Source organism: Coptis chinensis, chromosome 7, assembly GCF_015680905.1.
Source record: "Coptis chinensis isolate HL-2020 chromosome 7, ASM1568090v1, whole genome shotgun sequence".
In the NCBI taxonomy this organism is placed as follows: domain Eukaryota; kingdom Viridiplantae; phylum Streptophyta; class Magnoliopsida; order Ranunculales; family Ranunculaceae; genus Coptis; species Coptis chinensis.
This window is the reverse complement of record NC_141462.1, coordinates 96,919,052-96,935,932: the sequence shown is the minus strand read 5'-3', so window position 1 is coordinate 96,935,932 and position 16,881 is coordinate 96,919,052. Positions and strand designations below refer to the sequence as shown.

The 16,881-nt window shown below is 37.9% G+C and overlaps 3 protein-coding genes across 10 annotated transcripts; 1 reads left to right on the top strand and 2 right to left on the bottom strand.

The window, feature by feature from the left end:
- Positions 1–631: 631 nt before the first annotated feature.
- On the bottom strand, positions 632–6,390 carry LOC147490373 (ZIP metal ion transporter family). Its single transcript, XM_086570470.1, has 6 exons — positions 6,179–6,390; positions 5,569–6,082; positions 4,858–5,142; positions 3,885–4,013; positions 2,285–2,382; positions 632–1,674 (listed from the first exon to the last, which is right to left on the bottom strand). Exons 2-6 carry the CDS (start codon positions 6,031–6,033, stop codon positions 861–863), a joined length of 1,791 nt encoding a protein of 596 aa, XP_086426596.1. The 5' UTR covers positions 6,034–6,082; positions 6,179–6,390; the 3' UTR covers positions 632–860.
- A 1,387-nt stretch (positions 6,391–7,777) lies between these two features.
- On the top strand, positions 7,778–15,737 carry LOC147490372 (Tetratricopeptide repeat (TPR)-like superfamily protein). 8 transcript variants are annotated; one of them, XM_086573057.1, is made up of 3 exons: positions 7,778–11,063; positions 11,448–11,533; positions 12,766–15,737. In XM_086573057.1, the coding sequence occupies exon 1, from the start codon at positions 7,889–7,891 to the stop codon at positions 10,817–10,819; it is 2,931 nt and encodes a 976-aa protein (XP_086429183.1). In that variant the 5' UTR covers positions 7,778–7,888; the 3' UTR covers positions 10,820–11,063; positions 11,448–11,533; positions 12,766–15,737. The 8 variants fall into 8 exon arrangements, with proteins under 8 accessions (XP_086429183.1, XP_086429182.1, XP_086429181.1 ...); XM_086573056.1 differs by having other exon boundaries at positions 12,739–15,737; XM_086573055.1 differs by having other exon boundaries at positions 12,448–15,737.
- On the bottom strand, positions 13,886–15,978 carry LOC147490371 (large ribosomal subunit protein uL16). Its single transcript, XM_086573059.1, has 4 exons — positions 15,845–15,978; positions 15,236–15,737; positions 14,354–14,435; positions 13,886–14,152 (listed from the first exon to the last, which is right to left on the bottom strand). Exons 1-4 carry the CDS (start codon positions 15,852–15,854, stop codon positions 14,084–14,086), a joined length of 663 nt encoding a protein of 220 aa, XP_086429185.1. The 5' UTR covers positions 15,855–15,978; the 3' UTR covers positions 13,886–14,083.
- Positions 15,979–16,881: the final 903 nt, after the last annotated feature.

The window sequence follows — 16,881 nt, the reverse complement described above, 5'->3', positions numbered from 1 at the left end:
TGGTGTTCAATAAACCGCGTGGTTTTTCAAACACCGCGTGGGTGTATAGGATGTTGTGGGTTTTTTTGGCGCGGTTTTCAGAAAACAGTGTGAGCTTCGAAACAACATGGGCTTTGGGCTAATTTGTATGGCGTGGGATTTGGACTAAACTGTGGGTTTTTTGGGCGGCGTTTCGAAAGTTGCGTTGGCTATTCTTGCACGGTTTATCCAAAACAACGTAGTTTAATTTTGATATCTGAACTAAAGTTAGTTTGGTGTTTATTTGGTTTGGTGTTTTTCAGATCTTACCATTAAAGATGCTCTTGGACGCTAACTCCTTGTTCAAACTCGATTACTCCCTCAGCGTTTCATATCATATTATTATTTCCACTTCATATTAAATTGTTTGTTAATAATCTTCACAAGGTCAAAGGATGTGATAGAGTGTGGCAAGGTATTATCAAATCAAAACAAACTTACCCTGGATTATTCGACTATTCACGAGAGTTTCCGACCGAGACAGAAAGTGGAGAGTCAGTGAATTGTTTTGACTAATTCCTTCGCTTTCAACTTTTCAAGGCTTTTTTGGACACTATAAAACACTAGATATCTTGGTAGGAAGGCGTTGGAACAAGTCTCGGGAGCACTATGATGGATCAACCCTTCATAATCTTAGGGACTGAGGTTAGATGTAATGTACAACATAAAATCAACCGTATCATGCACTCTTATCCGTATTTCTTTTTCTTCCTCTATTCTCTACAAAAAAACCAATTTCCATGGCTGTTACAGATGCAATCTCCCTGATACATTCATGTTTATCCAACTATTCTAATTGTGAATTCAAACCACAACAAGAAGTTGGTCCTGAATCAAATACCTTATGTTACAGCCTCCGGAGCTGAGTTGCAGTAAGGCGTATGCAAGCAAACAAACCTAGTAGATGTCAGACACATGCTAGCAAATACAAGGCCAATCAAAATCCCATAAGTGCTTCTCTGCACATCCAATCTGATTGCACGCCTGAAAATGCTCCAGAAGCTCGGCAGCAATGCCCCACATGCAAATACCATCCAGTAGTCTAGTCGGCTGTAGTCAATTCCTGCAAGTATCGCTCCAATTGCGGAGACTGGACCAGCAAAACCAGTCAAGGCAGCAGCAGCAAGGGCTCCACGCCAACTGCCAGTGGCCCCAAATATGCAGCTAGCAACTGCAGCCCCTCGAGGTAGCCCATGAAGGGAAACAGGTAACACCATATGTCTGCCGAGCCCATAAGCTTTCGGTGCAGCCACACCAAGTGCAAGCCCCTCCGCTAAAGCATGCAGGGAAACTGCCCCACAAGCTAAGAATGACTGTAGAGTCAGAGCACTCACTGTGAAACCAGATGTTGTTGATAAGTCGTTTATAGAAGCCTTTTTGCGGCTAGCAAGCTTCAGGATGCCAGAGGTTGAAATGTGGAAGAATGATGAGCCCATTGCAAGCAGCAACAAGATGGGAAAGAAACCCATCTTTGACGACAGGAGTAGCTGTGAGGGTCTCCATGCAGCGAGAATAAAGGCAATACCAGAAGCTACACCGGTAAGGAGAGCATGTTGAAGATGTAATGCAAGAGCAAAAGCAACAAGAATGATACCGCCAAGAAATGGCCCAAGACCAAAAAGTAGAGAAACAAAGAAGCCGGAAGCATCCTCTGAACTGCAAAATAGGACCATCAAATATAAGGAAGATGGTATGCACCTCACACTATACAGAAAAATGGACATGTGTAACACTATACAGAAAGATGGACATGTGTAGCACCTAGCACTAAAAGCCTATGAGTTACTAATTGACCATTTCTAGATGGTATCAACAGCATGGACATATTTGACAAGGTAGACAGGATCATCAAACTTGTTTGCTTCCTCAGCCGTGCTTTGATGCAGTAATCAACTAAATAAATGGCCAAGAGAGAATCCATACAACCTATAATTGGTAATTCCATTAATAGACAGTTCCACCGGCAATAGGTCGAGTATTGTCACAGACTACACTTTTTGACCCATTGGTCTCACCATACATAACCGCTTTCCTGTTAATCCGGGAAAGGAAATTCTTATTCTGAATACAAGTATTTAATGGATGAAAAGTATACATGCTGAGTAAAACACATATCGTTTACGTTTGGGAATCACCTAATTAGCCTAATTGTTGGGGTTGGCAACAAGTGGGAAAAAAAAGATTTCAAATGGAAATGTTTTATTTATTCTTAAGTAACTCTAACGTGAATGTGCTATCCAAGAAAAAGAGACTGAAAAGCACGTACTTGTAGCCTTGCCCAAAACTCTGAAGTAGAGTGCTGAGAGCTTCCATAAAAGCTACAGAAAGTGTGGCTGCAGATGCAACTTGAGAAGGAGAAGCTTCCTGAAATTGTATAAGACACATGATCAAAATGTATTATATGGCATGGGCATGGGTGTCAACTATTAATAATCGGTTACACATCAGGTGTAGGTTCATAAATCTGCCTCTTTACATACTCATCTTGTTTACGTGTATTACAAACAGCAAAAAGACTGCTGGCCTTACATTCTCCAACAACAGTAAATTACTCATGGCAAAGTTATATGGTTCAATGCATGAAAAAGTATAATTAGGTTATATGTTGTTATGCACATGTGCTGCAAATTAGTTAACTTAAAGTTATTTTTACAAAAATCTCATTCATAGTCAACGTTTTAGAGTTCGGTACAAATAAGTATGAACTTTTATTGTAGTTCATATGGTTTTTGCGGCACAATAAGTAGAAAAAAAGTAATGTGTCGTTGAAAAATAATTTGGCATTACCCTAAACTAAATTGAAATTCTCTTTTGGAAAATATGTTGAATTGACAAACACACCATTGATAGATGACCAAATTGCGGGTGGCCAACTAGCAAAGTTGGTAAAACCTTTGGGTGATGATACTAGAGGTCTGGGGCTCGAACCCCGCCAACATCAAAACAAGCTTGCTAGTAAAAAAAAAAGATAGACGACCAAATTATACCATAACTTCCAAAATATGTAAGAGAAAACAGTTGAACATACACACACAAAAGACAAACTAAGTTTGCATTGAGACGCACACTTGTGTTTGTATGTGACACGGATACGAAGAGTCTGATATGGCGAAATATAAAAAATTGAGGCATATCACATACAATATGTGTACATGTGTGTCCGACATGGACACATGGATACATATCCGACATGGTCTATTTTTGAATTATGGTGTGTCCATGTAACATAGAAGATAAATAATCATCCTTTTATACTAAAAAACACCCACAAATTTGTCTCTCTCTGCATATCCTTTTGGTGTAATGAGATGATTAGTTTAGGGATTCCTCATGTGGCCGAAAGCACAAATAACAAGAACTTTTGAACGACAGAACAAACCAGATGAAGTAGTCGTATACTCGTATATAAAGATGGGATGATACTTCTTGTCCGTGAAGAAGAGCTGTTAATGTGGAGAGGGAGTATGCGATTTGCGGGAGGAAACACGTGTGCTAATGAGAATTCAAAAATGTGAGGAGAAGATAGCAAAAAAGGGGGTGTAGTAAATGATTCCTCACAACAATTACCATAATACCCTATAAGAGGCAAAAACTACCAACATAAGGGTATCAAAGGAAGGAGCCATATAATTCTCCCCACATGGCTTGTTTGTCTTAAAAAGGGAAGATTCTGAGATTTCCCATGATTGTTGCAGTTATTTTTGTAACAAACTTAGGAAACAAAGATAGAATTGGAACATAGCAGTTACTAGTTCGGTTTCTCGCTAAAACCACACCAGAATAAGCGAATTAGACAGTTAAAATAGATGGGCCTTTTAACTGATTGCATTCCCGACTCTGTATGCATATCTGTCTATGTACCTTACCTTGAAAGCATCAGGAAGGACCTCTGCTACGACCATCCAAATCATACACCCAGCAGCAAAGCCCGTACAGAAAGGCAAGAATTTATTGAATGCATCTGCACAGATGAACGACGGAACCGCTACAATGGGCTACATCAATGGAACAGATAATCAGCTAACAAGCAATGAAGAATTTAATTAAGATAACTAGCTCAGTGATGTTCTCAAACTCACATAAAATAGAGCTCAACAGTTATTGGTAATGGCAATGTTACAAATAGCTACAGACAGATACTCTCCCTTTTGTAAATTCAATGTGCAAGTGTAGACACAACAATGTGTCAGCATGTTTTTCTGACAAAGATGATCATCCAAACCTAACGAAGATGATAAGTTTACTTAAGCAAAACACGACTATTATCTTTTCCCCTCATCAATAAAAAGAAAACTATTATATTCAGAAAAGGGATTCAAACATCCTATACAGCAAGGGGTGTGAAATTTATACTCAATTACATCATTTATACATTAATCCAAAAGGAGATTAATAACTGAGTCGGTACGGAAAGTGACGACTGACACTTGTCAATTTAAGGAGAGAAACCAGTTTAAATGATAATTACATTAAAAAACAGACTGTATTAATGACGGCTACTTGTTCAGTTGTTGTTAAAAATAAAATCATCCTATGAAGTAAATCTTTGTAACTTTCAATTGTCATATGCACACATTAGTACAATTAGATTAGATCTGGGAACTAGGGGACTCGGCTGTAATTACTAAAGTAACCCAATCAGGTGGATAACACAGGACTGCCTTAATAATAGAAACTCATGAAGTAGCAGCTGAACGGGTTAAACTTGTGATATCACAGTTAGTTTTCAAAGTGCTCCCCACGATGTTATCCAATCAAGCCACCATATCAACACAGTTAAACTCAAGGTTCTTGTAAAGCTAAAAAATTAAGCACATTCTATGTAATAAAAGTGTTTACCTGCGGTAAGGATGTAATCACACTCCACAGCATCGCGTTTTGTGGGGAAACTCCTCTTGATGAAAGAACCATACTCACTGCTAGCCCTTCTGGGATGTTATGGACAGCTATGGCCAGAGTCACTAAGAGACCTTGAGAAAAACCTTTGGAGCCAGCAAAGGAGACTCCAACACCAGATCCCTCACCAAAAGAATGGAGGGTCATTATTCCAATAACAAGGATGACTTTATTTGCATCAGCACCCTTTATGTCCAACATGCTCACTTCCCCATATTGTTCAAGGAACTGTAAAAAGCCAGTAACAGTGAGTGGTTTCTTATCGGTCGGAAAAAACACATGAAGACAAAATTATGAATTAAGGAGTGTAGGATCACGTCTATTCTCAAACATATTCAAAAGAATGGCGAAATAAGTTCCTCAATCGTAATTGTATGTTTGAAGAACACACCATCAAGATTATGCGTGATTGAGCGCCACCTGAGGAAAGAAATCCTTCTAATGGATTTTTACCTTGAAGAAGATTGTCTAATGTCTATAATGACACACAAATGGTTAGAAACTGTGGCGACCAATATATTGGGTGTGGAAACGTAACTAATATCACAACTCAAGGTTTAATATTTAATGATTATATATATTATATATATATATATATATATATATATATATATATATTGTTAGGTAAAAGAAAGAATAATAAGAGATGATTACCTTCTTACAAAGCCAAATGAAAGCACCACCAGCTAGAATCCCAATGACAACCCAGTTGCCACTACCATGATCCTGACCCTCCTGCACAAGGTCAAAGCTAGCAGCCAGCATTACCCCAGCAGCCATTCCATTGCAAATTCCGGCCCATTGCGGATCAAGCTCTACAAAGAAGAACGGGAGAGCTCCTAAGCCAGTTGCAGCTGCCATTGCCAAAGTAAACCATGCAACTGTAGACGCTGAGACTCTAGTAATCCCAGTATTACTGTCATGGTGCAACCTAGTGAAGACGTCTTGAGAAGTGTTAAAGGCATTCTCAAGACCAGTGCCGTCTATGAAGTTATTTGCTAGATCTTTGCGTGGGGCAGTCCTTATATTTTCCTTAAGTTGTAGTTGGGCGTCTGCTATGTTTAGCAGGATGAAGAAAAAGATGAGGATTTGTTGAAAATGCAAACCCATTTTTTTCATCTCTTAAATTTCAACATGATTTTGGATAAACAGTAGTTGAATTATGTTTCTGCAAAGTAACGTTAAAATCCAATCCATCAGTAAAAGATAAAACACAAATCTTTATTCATCAGCTAAATATTATGAGTTAGAAAAAAGGAATTACCGGAGTCGTCGATCGATTGTATTTTTTCTTCTCTTTTTTTTTTTTTTTATTATTATTTAGAGAGTAGAAGGAAAAACACCGCGCGCACCTTGTTTTGCTATCCCCGGTCTGGATTTTGACTTTATTTCGTCAAGAAACGACCCTCGATTCATATTTTTCTTCACTGGTCGACAGGCCCCGACCCGCCCCTCAAAATTGTATGTTCAAGCCTCAAAAGTTGGCCCACGCGGCCCTCAGGGTTATAAAGGACGGGCTAGGGCTTAGGTTATGAAGTATGAGCCCGGCTCTCATTAAGTCCTCACGAGCTCTCACTTGGGCCTAAATGTGGGCAATGGGCCGGGTCGGGCTAGCCCGGCCCTAAACATTTAAAGCCCTTCAGATATTACCCGGCCCTAAAGTCGGTTTGGGGCGGGTCATTAAGTCTAAATCTCAAGCCCCGACGTGGGGGACACTCTTTAAGCGGCTTTAGGGTTCCGCTTTTGCCTATATATTTTTTTTTTTTTACTACGGTTTTAAAACTCATTTATATTATATTGCAAAATAATCTACAAACTCAAAGTTCAACCAATCAATAAGTAATAATCCCAGTATAAGTCCAAAATTTAAAATCGACATCCACAATCTAACGAATGGCTGAAAGACATCGGAGAGTTGAATTTGTTCTTCCTCAGACTCAAACCTCACTAAAATTACATTTAACATTGAAATACATAGACAAATAATTATATTATCATTTTAAATGAAGAAGTAATAGATATAAAGAAAAAACATAATAGTTTTTGGTTAAAGTCATTGGAAGTTGTTAAACTATTTGTAATATCATAAATTATTTCTATAATAGATTCAAACAAATATAATATTACCTTTCTTCTAATTTAAAAGTTGGCCCACGCGGCCCTCAGGGTTATAAAGGACGGGCTAGGGCTTAGGTTATGAAGTATGAGTCCGGCTCTCATTAAGTCCTCACCAGCTCTCACTTGGGCCTAATACGTTTTATTGTTATTTTATATTATATTTATGTATTATACTCTAATTATTATCTATAAATTGTATAAAAAAAAAATCACTAAATTAGTTTTCAATAAAGGATAAATTATAACATAACATAACATATGCATTTTTTGTAATTGATTTAATAATATGTATATGAGTCATACACAAAAACAAATCCAACCTAACATGTAACAACATAGTTAAGTATGAAAAATATAGTTGTTTTAAGAATATCATATTTTCCACCATCTTTATTTTATTTTATTTTATTTTTCCTAAAGACATAACAATTAGTTTTGTATATTTAGTTAAAATTGATATATATATATAATCAAAGTATGATAAAAATAAATAAAAAAATCACAAAAAAATATATATAATTAAATTGGGCCCGACCCGGCCCTCAAAGGGGCGGGTTAAGGGTTTGAGTTTTAATACTTGACCCTACTCGATCCGGCCCTCGATACAAAATAGGAACGGGCTGACCCGGCCCCCAATCATAAGGGCTTTTGTGGTTTGAGGCCCGGCCCTTTTATCACTGGTCGTAAGTACATGGACATTGGACAACAACTTCTTCAAAGGCCCGAATGAAAAATAAAAAGCCCAACCAAACCAAGTATGTGTGCCTGAAACTCTGAAAGCAGTCGTTAGGGGGTTTAAGCTCTGGGCAGGAATGGCAAAATTTAAACCCCACAGAATTGAACACCCCAGTTTACTATGAGGAGCAGACGAGGGTTTAACATGCTTCTTTCCCACTCTATTTTTCCCATCTTCTTCAAAACTACTTTCAACTATTCATTTAAATATTCCCGACTTAAAAGCAGCAGCACCAGCACCGACGATCTTTCCGGCCCCTGTTTTGAAGCCCAGGAGCCTCCTCCTGTTTCTGCACAAGACTTTGCCTTTCTGCTCAAAGGTAACAAAACTCCTCCCAATTCCAAACAAGCTATTCTCATTTCCAATGCAATAATCACATCTAATACTACTTCTCACAACGACGCTCGTTTCACCCATGAAACTGACAAGTTTCTTAGGCACTTTAGAGGGAGTCTCAATCAGTCTTTAGTTATCGAGGTGTTAAAGCTAGTCGGAAATTCCAGAATGGCTGTCACATTTTTCATTTGGGCTGCTGCCCAAATCGGCTACACTCACACCGAGCGCACTTATGAAGCATTGTTAGAGATATTGGAGTCTAATGGTGATAACACTAGACTGCCTGATAGTTTCCTTCAGGAAATTCGGAATGATGATACACAAGTTCTGGCCAAGTTACTAAATGTTTTGATCCAAAAGTGTTGCCGAAACGGGTTGTGGAATGCAGCACTGGAGGAGCTTGGGAGGCTCAAGGATTTTGGATACAAACCGTCAAGGTCCACTTACAATGCTTTAGTTCTTGTTTTTCTCAAGGCTGACCGTTTGGATTCCGCTTATCTGATTCATAGAGAGATGTCAACTTCAGGTTTTAGTATGGATGGTCACACCCTCGGTTGCTTCGCGCAGTCTCTCTGCAAAGCGGGGAGGTGGACAGAAGCTCTCAAAATTGTCGAGGAAGAAGAATTCGTCCCCGATACAGTTATCTTCACAAAAATGATAAGTGGGTTGTGTGAAGCTTCACTTTTTGAAGAAGCTATGGAGTTTCTGCATAGGATGAGATCCAACTCTTGTATTCCTAATGTTGTCACGTACAGAACATTACTTGCTGGGTGTTTGAGAAAAGGGCAGTTGGGTAGGTGTAAGAGGATTCTTAGTATGATGATAGCTGAGGGGTGTTATCCAACCCCTTTTCTATTCAAATCTCTTCTTCACGCTTATTGCAGCACTGGTGACTATGCATATGGCTATAAATTGCTCAAGAAGATGACAAGTTGCGGGTGCAAGCCGGGCTATGTAATTTACAATATCTTGGTCGGTAGTATATGTGGAAATGAGAAGTTACTGAGCTCAGACATATTGGAAATAGCTGAAAAGGCTTATGGTGAAATGTTTGATGCTGGTCTTGCATTGAATAAGGTAAACATTGGCAACTTTGTCCGTTGCCTTTGTGAGGGGCGAAAATATGATAAAGCGTTCACAGTTATTCGTGAAATGATAAGTAAAGGCTTCATACCGGATACTCGTACTTATTCTAATGTCATTGGGTATCTTTGCCAAGCCAGTAAAATGGAGAGTGCCTTCCTTTTGTTCCAAGAAATGAAAACGAAGAGTGTTACTCCTGATGTATATACTTACACAATATTGATTGACAGTTTCTGTAAAGTTGGTCTTATTCAACAAGCTTGCAGTTTCTTTGATGAAATGAAAAGAGATGGTTGCGCACCTAATGTGGTGACTTTTACCGCACTTATACACGCTCATCTCAAAGTGAGGAGGGTGTATGATGCAAATGAACTTTTTGAAAAGATGGTGTCAGCTGGTTGTACTCCAAACATTGTCACGTATACGGCTTTGATTGATGGTCACTGCAAAGCTGGGAATATTGACAAGGCTTGTCAAATTTATTCAAAAATGCGTGGAGATGGAGGTATCACAGATGTTGACATGTACTTTAGAGGTAATGGATGCGATCCAATGGAACCCAATATTTTCACTTATGGTGCTTTAGTGGATGGCTTGTGCAAAGCTCACAAAGTAGCAGAAGCTCGTGACTTATTGGATTCAATGTCGATCATAGGGTGTGAACCGAATCATGTTGTATATGATGCTCTCATTGATGGCTTTTGCAAGGTTGGAAAGTTAGATGAGGCACAAGAGGTTTTCGCCAAGATGTCAGAACGTGGTTATAGTCCCAATGTGTTTACGTACAGCTCTTTGATCGATAGATTGTTCAAGGATAAACGACTAGATCTTGCATTGAAGGTCTTATCAAAGATGCTTGAAAATTCTTGTCCTCCAAATGTTGTCACCTACACTGAGATGGTTGATGGACTCTGTAAAGTAGGGAAGACTGACGAAGCCTACAAACTTCTGGTGATGATGGAAGAAAAGGGTTGTCATCCAAATGTTGTGACATATACGGCAATGATAGATGGTTTCGGTAAAGTGGGTAATGTTAAGATGTCCCTGATGCTTTTGGAACAGATGGGTGCAAAAGGTTGCACTCCGAATTTTGTCACATATCGAGTGTTGATAGACCAGTGTTGTGCTGCAGGCCTTTTGAATGAAGCTCACAAGCTTCTTGAAGAGATGAAACAGACTTATTGGCCCAGATACGTGGCAGGCTATTGTAAGGTGATTGATGGTTTCAGCAAAGACTTCATAAACTCACTTGGTCTATTAGATGAGATATCAGAGGGTGGTGCTTCACCAATAGTTCCCGCGTACAGAATTCTGATTGATAGCTTTTGCAAGGCTGGAAATCTAAATGTGGCCTTGGAGTTGCATAAAGAGATCTTGACATGTTTAGGTGGTTCAGCCATCAGCAGAGATATGTATTACTCTATGATTAAGAGTCTATCACTAGCATGTGAGGTTGAAAAGGCTTTTGAATTATATGGAGACATGGTGAAACAGGGTTATGTTCCAGAGCTAAGTGTCTTCTTTGACCTTATTGGAGCTCTCATTAAAACTAACAAATGGGATGAAGCACTAGGACTTGCAGACAGCATATGTCACATGGAAATCTATTGGCATCCTGGGGAAAAGTCTTGACAGAAACCAATCTGCATGTTGCCGAATTTGGTATGGTTGTGCTATAAATTTGAAGTGGCTACTACAGTATCGAGTGTCCACGCGACACGGTTCGGGATTCCTCTGCTGTATGTTTCAAACAGCATAGCCAATTGACACTTGTGGCATGAAAGACAAACTTGTATTCCGTACGTATTCACCATTCAGCTCTACTCCTAAAGTGGCCCTAACAGGTCATTCAATACACGACAGATGGGCAATACAGGCAAGTGCCAAGTGATGAATTTACTTATTTCACCATGTCATTAACAAGATTTTCATAACTTGTTTTGTAAAAGATGCATTCATTTTGAGATTAATTTGTATTTAAATTTGACCAGGACAGGGAAAATTAACTATTTCAACTGACAAATTTTCAACGACAAATACCATAAACTGTTGGAGAACATCATGTTTACTGTCAGATACGTTTATCATATAATATCACAACTTTCTTAACATTTATCTCTCATTCTCTTGAAACCGTGTTTTGTCATGGTCAATGTGTGTATTTCTTTCTTCACCGCCCCTGGAATGAACCTGTTTTGAGCTGCTTTTGGTTGTATTCTAGCAATTTCCCAGTTAAACTAAATTTTTTCCGTTTTGGCAGATCACGTAATGGGAATTGGCGCAATTTCTGTACTGATGCTGTTTCTTAGATCTGGTCTTCCTGCATCTTTGACGTCTTAATCACTGGTAATATGTTGTTCCCTCAGAAATGGTTATATATAGGAAATGTTTTAGCCGAGTAAGAGGCAACAATGGAATGTCAAGAGACATGATCTATGTTTGTGTGGTAGGGTCGTCAGGATAATGAGATAAATCTTCAAATGATCATAAATACCCCGACTTCCACATCCCTATGAAGTAAGGACAGTCCAAAAGGACGTCGTGCGCGTATCTGACACTCCTCAAACACTGACAAACGCCCTAATACTTGTCCTAATTATTTATTAGCTGTCCCTGGACACTCTGGGATACTTCTGGGACATTGTCAAATTGGGTCTAAACTCTTCTTTGATTATAAACATATAAGCTCTCTTCTTTCTTTCTTTCTTTCTTTATTATTATTATTATTGTTGTTGTTGTTTTAGGTCTGTCTTCTATGAGCTATACACTTTGGTCTTTGTAAGCTTGTACACTGATGAAGTGTAACGTAGTAGGCATTTTGTTTAGTTACATTTGTTTGGTTCTCTGTAATTGAGTGAGAAATTCTATAGTTGGTAATATTTTATACACATAACCAAATATATCCGTCATATAGTGTTTTGTTTCTTACACAAGTGTTATTCCTACTTTGGCATTTTAAATTTCCGAAGTTTTGTCCCCTAGAAGGACCACAATATCAATAAAATTATATTATTACCATTGCCTTGTCCTAAATGTAACTTTTATTTTAATTTTTCAAGATAAGCTGTATCTCTCTATTCAGTGTCAGTGTCGAACACAACACTCGTGTCTGCATTTCCCATTCCCGTCCTTTTAAAAGCGTGAACTAAATCAGCTGAAATTAGACATTTGGCATTGTGGGCTTCAGGTGGTGAGTTCTAGAACATGTTTACATAAATTTGTAATCCGTGTAACAGATGTTATCGTCTGTATTTTTGTAGAAGTTCCTACAAGACATCTGCTGAAGATTCATTGACTCTAAGGATACTTCATGGTCATCACCATTCTAAAGAGTAGTTGATTTATATTATTCTTTTCTTATTAAAGTTGCTATTAATGTATTGTTTTGTACAAGAATGAGAACGTCGAAATAAATTAACATGCGAAAGGGGGAAACAAAACAACAAATATAACTAAATGTAATATCCGAATGTATCAGGAAATATATACCATATTTATGCCATATTAACTCTTCTTTCGGTGACTTGTCTTGGATATGTCTTTCCTAACAGTTGTCTTTTACATGATTGGCAAGACAGAGATCAACAAGCATAGAACCACAACAGACTTTTTGCATAGCTTTAACCACTTATTATTTTGGCATGTCATCATTGTGATGAGTTGGAATTTTGTCTTTTTCTTTCTGAGAGCGAGAAGCAATGGTGTGCTTGCTTATGGATGATTCAGACAGATTGATGATAATGACCGACTTCTGACAGCATGCGCCTTGGAAAAGTTGACCAGGTTCGGTATAAACATATAGCCTCGGTGCGTCTGCACTTATGAAGACAACACAGTTGATTGTTACAGTCTACTGCAAGTCTGCAATTCATCTTCTTGGTGTACATTCACAATTAATTTTTCTGTGATAAAAAACTTTTGGTTAGTGATTCACTGATTCACAAAGGAAATAGTTGGAAGAGTAGCAGTCTATGATTAGTTCCGTGGTTTGGTGTAAGTGAACTCCATATCTCATGACCAACACGAAACGAGTTGCATCACTAAAGATTGTTTCTTTTGGTAGTTCTGAAGGTTAACGTTAACTTTAATAGTCATAGAGCAAAATGTGAGAAAGAAGGTAGAGAGGGGTTATAGATGAAAGGGGGTCGGAGATCTAAGAAGGATAAATTTGTGCGTCAGTAAATGAGGTTCGAATCAGATTAAAAGTGGTTTCATTTGATCCAGCAATACAGGATGTAGAGTTTTGATCGAGTATAAAAATAAAAAATGTGAAAATAATTATGTTGAGTTAGTTCTTTTGTTTCATATCAGTTTGTAGTCTTTGTACATCTACAATGACACTGGAAATCGATATAGGTTGTTGTGTGCATTTAACAATTCACCAATTCCAAAATGCTGATCGAATGTTGATCATATCAAAACGCTGCTTGCTATAAACGTTTTCCCTAATATACGAACCCTGGACAGAGCTTTGATAAGCATTGCCTCGTAAAGACACAGAATTCCGAAAGAGTGAAAGACTACGCGTGTTTGAAATCAAAATTTCAACAAGAGTCCTCAATACCAAGAGTTGCCATGGAGGAAGTGAGAATCTTTAAAGAGTGCTCTCACTAAAAAGATGAGAAACTCCACCCAACAAATTTATATCCATTTGACACAGAACAAATTTATATAAATGAACCAGAGAGATCAAAACCATAGAATAATGATGTCTTTTAATATTGCATATCAAGGAAAAACATAATAAGTTCTCCATACGAAAATATGATGTCCAGATAGTAAATAAACAGAACCAAACAACATAAACAACAATGAACATCACTGCTGCAGTTCTCATGAATTCAAAAAACAAGACCAAGGTATGCTTCATCCAACTTTGTCAACACATGATCTCCTCTAGACGACTGCATCCAGAAACGCTCTCCCAGGTTGACGATTGGCCAATGGTCCATGGCATCCCAACAACTGCAAGTGAGAAACATAGATGTAAGTTATTTCATTAATCCCAGCTTTTCATATTTCTTTTAACATAAAGAGAAAAATAAAATTATAGAGCATTTTAGGACTAAGTACTGTAGCCAGCCCAGAATTTGAGATAAAGCACAAAAAGGAGAGATAATACAAAAAGAAAAGGAAATAATAACAAGTTCGAGAAAAGAAACAAACCTTGGCATTAACACCATCAGCCATGATCCTGTTCTGTGCTTTCCATTCCACATAATCAGTGCGGCTGAATTTGGTGAACCCCCTAAGCATGACAAACAAACAAGTATCAGTGATGGTTTTCCAACTCTATTCAATTCTAATAATTTAAAATATTGCTATTTAAGGAACCTACAAATACAATTGACAAAGTTTTAATAACATGAAGCTACAAAGGATCTCACAAGACACATCAGATGGGCATCAGGCATTTCTCAATGTTTAACGTGTCATGCATTAGGTTTCAATTAAATGGCTTCTGTGATCAGTAATATGTTCCATGTGTATTCAAAAGGATTGCATGATCGTAAAGAAAAATCTATATAACAAAACAGAACGGTGTGGGGACCGAATCCGGCGGCTACAAATCTTCCTCACAAGACATGGTGAATCCAAATGATTTAGGGGTTTGTGAAATTTTGTTAAACCAAATCAGTATCCATGTGATCTATCTAAAAATCACTCAAAAATCAACAATTGTGGCTGGGCTAGCCTAAAAACTGTTGGGTCTCCAAATTTAACATGGTACTGCATATAGGGCTGGCCCAATTGATGCTATTGGGCTTATGGATAATAACCAATTGGACTGGTAGAGGAGATAGCGCATCAAGTTCATCAGTGCCGTACGGGCATACCCTAGTAACATTTGTTATTGTAAACTTGTGGATGCAAAGGTGTAGGCAGTTTACCTACACAAGTTATCATCACCGAAAATAATTGAATAGCAAATAAGCAATTTGATTTAAAACAAGCAGCTAAAGCTAAATGTAAGGGGTTCATTGAGTTACTAGACCCAGTTAGTTAACTTGTTATGGTTTTCAGTGATAAACATAAAAATATACATACCACTTCCTGCTGACAATAATCTTCTGGCGTCCAGGGAACTTAAACTTGGCACGGCGGAGGGCTTCCTGTGCATGAATGCCGTTAGCGTCCTTGCATCGTACTGAAAGGAGCACCTGACCGATGCTGACCCTAGCACAAGTTCCTAGTGGCTTTCCAAAGGCACCTCTCATACCAGTCTGTAGCCTATCAGCCCCGGCACAAGAAAGCATCTTGTTAATCCTGAGAACATGGAAAGGATGTACTCTGACTCTCAAATGGAAAGCATCTTTGCCAGCAAACTTGGTCATATACTTGTTGCAAGCAATACGTGCAGCCTCAAGAGCCTCACTGGAGACATTCTCCTTCTCCCAACTGACGAGATGGACACAGAATGGAAACTCATCAACACCTTTCTTCTTCATCCCAACATCATAAATCCTGATCTTTGGGTCAGGAACACCACGGCAATAGCGTGACTTAGGGTAGGGCTTGTTTTTAATCTGCCTATAACATCTTGCAGGTCCTGCATAATTAGTAAAGAAACATTTTTTAATAACTAATCAATAAGAAACAATGTAATTATCAAAAGAAACAAGAAGAAATCGAATGGGAAAAGAGGGGTTATCTTACTTCTCCCCATTGCAGCAGAAAGAGGTTGTTTTTGTTCGGCTGGAAATGAAAACCCTATTACTAGGGCCTTCCTCTTTATATAGATAGAAGATTATTATAGAGAGTCCACGTGGGCCGTTGAAGCCCATTTGGCGGTCATCCATTTACGTCTGTGCTTGCGTCACGGGCCCGGTCCAATTTGGTGGGCTTGCTTTAATCCAACACGTTTACGTGTGAGTCTCAGACGGTGATCCAAACTCGCTCTCTTCTAAACAATATAATCCTAAAGTCGGCGATTTTTAGGAAACCTCTCAACTCTCTTTGAGTAGGCAAATTTAAAATTTTTTTATTTATTATTATTATTTATCATTTAGCCATTATTTCTGTATGAGTTTGAAATTATCAAATAACCTGACAAATATTTACCTACCTAATACTCCCATACTACAATCAATCGAAATTAGATATTTTATACAATATCACTTGAAAATATAGATTAAGCTTTGATTCTTTGTAAATATGATCTATATACCATGGGGATTATATCTACAAAAATTTAACTCATTTGAAAACTTTTAACTGTGAAAAAAATTACTCTCAACCTATGAATTTTTATCAACTGTCTATAAATATCAATTTTGTAATTTTTTTTTTTGACAAATTTAGAAATGGTCAAAGGACCTGTCATATCCACGGTGAGAACATTTTATCCACACAATATTAGCCCTTAAATCATTTTGGAGGGTACGATAGGAGTATTGTATAAAACGTTGTATAAAAAGTGTTGTATGTAAATAGAACCTACCCCTATATGGCTATATATATATATATATATATATATATATATATATATATATATATATATATATATATATATATATATATTCCTTTAATTTTTCAACCTAAAACTACTCTGAAATCTCAATCGCCCAGCAACATCATTTGATCGAAAATGTTGAATTTTGGGTTTGTTTTTCTATTTCTTTGTCATGTTGAACAAGAAACCGTGAAAAGCACGGGAGTACCTTGTCTACTATCTATATACTAAAGAGAGACCT

Bases quoted from the DNA above. Each gene is read 5' to 3' on its own strand.
- LOC147490373 (XM_086570470.1), bottom strand. From the start codon at position 6,033: ATGAAAAAAATGGGTTTGCATTTTCAACAAATCCTCATCTTTTTCTTC. The intron at 5,143-5,568 runs GTAATCATCTCT...GGCTTTTTACAG, and splicing joins TCATTTGGCTTTGTAAGAAG to TTCCTTGAACAATATGGGGA. The intron at 1,675-2,284 runs GTACGTGCTTTT...CCTATTTTGCAG, and splicing joins AGTTTTGGGCAAGGCTACAA to TTCAGAGGATGCTTCCGGCT.
- LOC147490372 (XM_086573057.1), top strand. From the start codon at position 7,889: ATGAGGAGCAGACGAGGGTTTAACATGCTTCTTTCCCACTCTATTTTT.
- LOC147490371 (XM_086573059.1), bottom strand. The intron at 14,436-15,235 runs GTATGTATATTT...TGTCATGCTTAG, and splicing joins ATTATTGTCAGCAGGAAGTG to GGGGTTCACCAAATTCAGCC. The intron at 14,153-14,353 runs GTTTGTTTCTTT...TCTCACTTGCAG, and splicing joins CTGATGGTGTTAATGCCAAG to TTGTTGGGATGCCATGGACC.